Source organism: Macrobrachium rosenbergii, chromosome 53 (genome assembly GCF_040412425.1).
Source record: "Macrobrachium rosenbergii isolate ZJJX-2024 chromosome 53, ASM4041242v1, whole genome shotgun sequence".
Taxonomy (NCBI): domain Eukaryota; kingdom Metazoa; phylum Arthropoda; class Malacostraca; order Decapoda; family Palaemonidae; genus Macrobrachium; species Macrobrachium rosenbergii.
The window spans coordinates 55,688,561-55,691,983 of NC_089793.1; the positions used below are offsets into that span (position 1 = coordinate 55,688,561).

Below are 3,423 nucleotides of genomic sequence, written 5' to 3' on the forward strand. Positions count from 1 at the left end.
TTGATGGCCGTAAATTATTTTATCAATATTTATTATTCTTTGTTTAGTTGTTCTCTTGTAATTGGCTGGTTAAGACTGATACTTATTTCTCCTCTTTGATGGCTGGCTGATGGGCAAACTGAGTTGATGAGTGGCCTGAACTGCAGTCGGGAAAAGGAAGTCACCTACTTACTCCCATGAGGAGAATTTGTCTGGATTTGCTAGAAACACTTACTTACTCTCGTGAGGAGAACTGACTTGGATTTGTATCCTGGACGTAGTGCGGACTTTGAAGGCTGTGATTTTGGTGGATCCCTCTTGGTGGCTCCGAACTGGATCCTGCCCTTGCTGGAAGTTGTTCCTGAGTTTCCCCTGATTATAGCAGTGGCTTCCCGTCGTAATTGGTTATATGATAAAATATTCCCTGATTTCGACAGAGCTCTATCGGTCTACCGAAGACCTAGTAATAGAAGATCTTGACCTATCTATCATCCAGATACCCAAGACCATGTGACAGTAGAAGATCCTGAACCCATCCATCGTCATCCGGATACCTTATCTATCTAAGGTCCTGTATCGTCATACTAGCCAAAGTTAATTATTATTATTGTTATTATTATTATTATTTTTATTATTATTATTATTATTATTATTATTATTATTATTATTATTATTATTTATTTATATTATTTATTCTTATTATCCTTCATTTCTTTCTTTGACGTAGCTCTGGGGATCCCAATTGAACCCATAAAACTGGGTTCAACATCTTTGGGTTTTAATTAAACATTTTGTTACTGCCTTCGAGGCTAATACGTAAGAAATGGCATCCTCAGCGGGATTATCCAGTGCTCTTCAGGTTTGAGGTGGAGGATAGAATTTAGGAGTTAGGGTTTAGTATTTTTTTTCATCTTGTTCTTTTTAAAAATGGCAGTTCTAACCAGTATCGAAGATGTACAACCATTTATAAATAGGGAAACGTTGGAGGTTGACATTGAATCATTAAAGAAAGATGAACTTTTATTAATAGCAGAATATGGTGGCTACGTGGTAGGGCTGATAGGAAGCAAGTAATCAAGTCGGTGGTTATGAAATATCTTTGTTTAGGAGGCAGATTCTATTAATGAGGATAAACTAGTTCCAGATAGGAAGATGAAGATCCTAAGCCAGTTCAAAGTAGAGGTAGAGGTAGCCGAAGTAGCCTTGTGAGGGTGATAATGTTGATGATGATGATGACAGTGTTAGTGAGACTGGTAAAGATAGGGATGAAATAACTAAATTACAGTTGCAGATTAAGTTGAAGCAATTAGAAAATGAGGCTAAGGAGAAAGATAGAGAGGATAGAGAAAAGGAAAGGAAACATGAGGAGAGACAGAGGGAACATGAGGAGAGACAGAGGGAACATGAGGAGAGACAGAGAGAGCACGAACTTAAACTAGCTCAATTGAAGTTTGGAGGTAGGAATAAGGAAGTGATGAGTCTTGATTTAATCCACACATGTTAGTGCCTAAATTCTAGTGAGAGAGAATAGTGAGTTTTTTACGCTTTGAAAAGGTGGCAAAACAGATGAAGTGGCTGGTAGAAAACTGACCGAGGATGTTCAGTGTTAGTTGGGATGGCCCAGGCAGCATATTCAGCTTTGTTGCTGAGGATAGCTCTAATTATGAATTATGAAAGATGTTATTTTGAAAGCATATGCATTAGTGCCTGAGGCCTATAGGCAGAAGTTTAGGGAGTTAAAGAAAGCAAGTAATGAGACTTATTCAGAGTTTGCTAGATGCAAAGAAAGGTTATTTGAAGACTGGTGTAATTCTAGGAAAGTAGGAAATATGCAGGATATGAGGGAGCTAATTTTGTTGGAGGAGTTTAAAAACTGTGTACCAAAAGATTTAAAAGCTCATTTAGAGGAAACTCAAGTAGAAACATTAAAAGTAGCTGCTGAACTCCTCGATGACAGTAGTTTGACTCATAAGAAAGTGTATGAAGGTATGACAAGAGTTAAGGCAGGAAAGTAACATGTCCCTTCCTAGACATTTTAAGCCTTCTGTCTCCTTGTAGACACTTTAAACCTCCCTTCCCAACAACAGTTATAATTTTTATAGGAGAAGTAACTCTACTCTAGGGAGATAGTATGTTAGTGGGTGTGGTATGAAGGGTCACGTTATTAGGTAAGCAGGTTAAAAGGTAATCCTCCTAGTAAGAAAACGATGTTAGTTGGGGCAGATAAGGGTATTAAGCTTAGAAAAGCGAGAGAGAGATAAAGGATAGGAGTATTGAAGGATTTTTGTCCTTATGTATCCCATACAGTAGATTTTATGAATAAGCCAGGTAGTGAGGAGGAAGTAGTAATTTAAGGGATACTGGTAGCTCAGACATTATTAATAGAATCTGGTGGTACCCCAGATGTTGAGATTTGTGAAAATCGCCAGAACGCGTGTCGAGACTTAGGAAGTAAAACTAAGACAACAGAAAATTTTGATATGCCCTTAGGAAACTTGATATACCAGCTACACGCCAATGAAAAGAAGACTGTAAGACGAAAAGAAGCCTCTATACAAATTACATGCCGTAGAAGCAGCTATAATTTTCAAAGCTACTGCCCTCAGAAGGTCTTCTCCCCAATTACACCAGAATATGACAACATGATCCAGCTGCGACGAGAGAAGACAGCACTACGTCCTTCAGGAGGACGCTGGTGCTTCACCAGCTGGAAGATAAAAAAAGAAGAAAGAGAAATAAAAAGAATTAGGTACTCTACAAACAGAGACTGACAACTTCCCAATGAACCTCCCGTCCAGATATAGATGCCGCCCTTCTGTGCCTGCGGCAGAGCGATTGCCTCAGGAAAGCTGCTGTTCTCTGAATATTACCATAAACTGGATCAGATCCTGGCTGATAAATCAAAATTCCGAAAATCCAACAAGAATTCCACCAGAACATCTAACGAGACATCGACAGAACTGTTGGGAGAGCCCATGCACCAGAAAATGGCCCCAGACCCCCCATATGGGCGACTTTAACCAGGTATATTTACGGCACTGTAAAACCACAAGCCAGATATTTTACGTCCAATTATAAGCCAAACTGAGCTTCACAACATTACAAAGAGATTTTAATGAGCTCCTCACGTCATACATCCCTGACAGATAACTTTGTTCCAATCGTCTACGGACTTTTTACAGAAACTTTTACTATTCATTTATTATATCATTGCCTCTCTGGCTGTCGAGAGCCTGTTCACGAACGTTTCAGTCGATGAGACGGTTGAACATATTCTTAATAGAGTATATGGATGTGAGGACACAGGCTTTGACAACCTCGAAGAAGCCCTCAAGCCCTTCTTGAAACATGCAACCAAGGGAACCATACCACCCACAGAGAGACATCTTTCGCCAGATCGACAGCGTGGCAATGGGATCCCTTTAGGTTCTGTTTGCCAATTTC

General features: G+C 39.5%; 1 protein-coding gene across 1 annotated transcript; it reads left to right on the forward strand.

Moving 5' to 3' along the window:
* The first annotated feature begins 906 nt into the window (after positions 1-906).
* LOC136834169 (calponin homology domain-containing protein DDB_G0272472-like) lies at positions 907-2,750 on the forward strand. Its single transcript, XM_067096434.1, has 4 exons — positions 907-1,029; positions 1,265-1,436; positions 1,684-1,965; positions 2,383-2,750. Exons 1-4 carry the CDS (start codon positions 907-909, stop codon positions 2,748-2,750), a joined length of 945 nt encoding a protein of 314 aa, XP_066952535.1.
* The last annotated feature ends 673 nt before the right edge of the window (positions 2,751-3,423 follow it).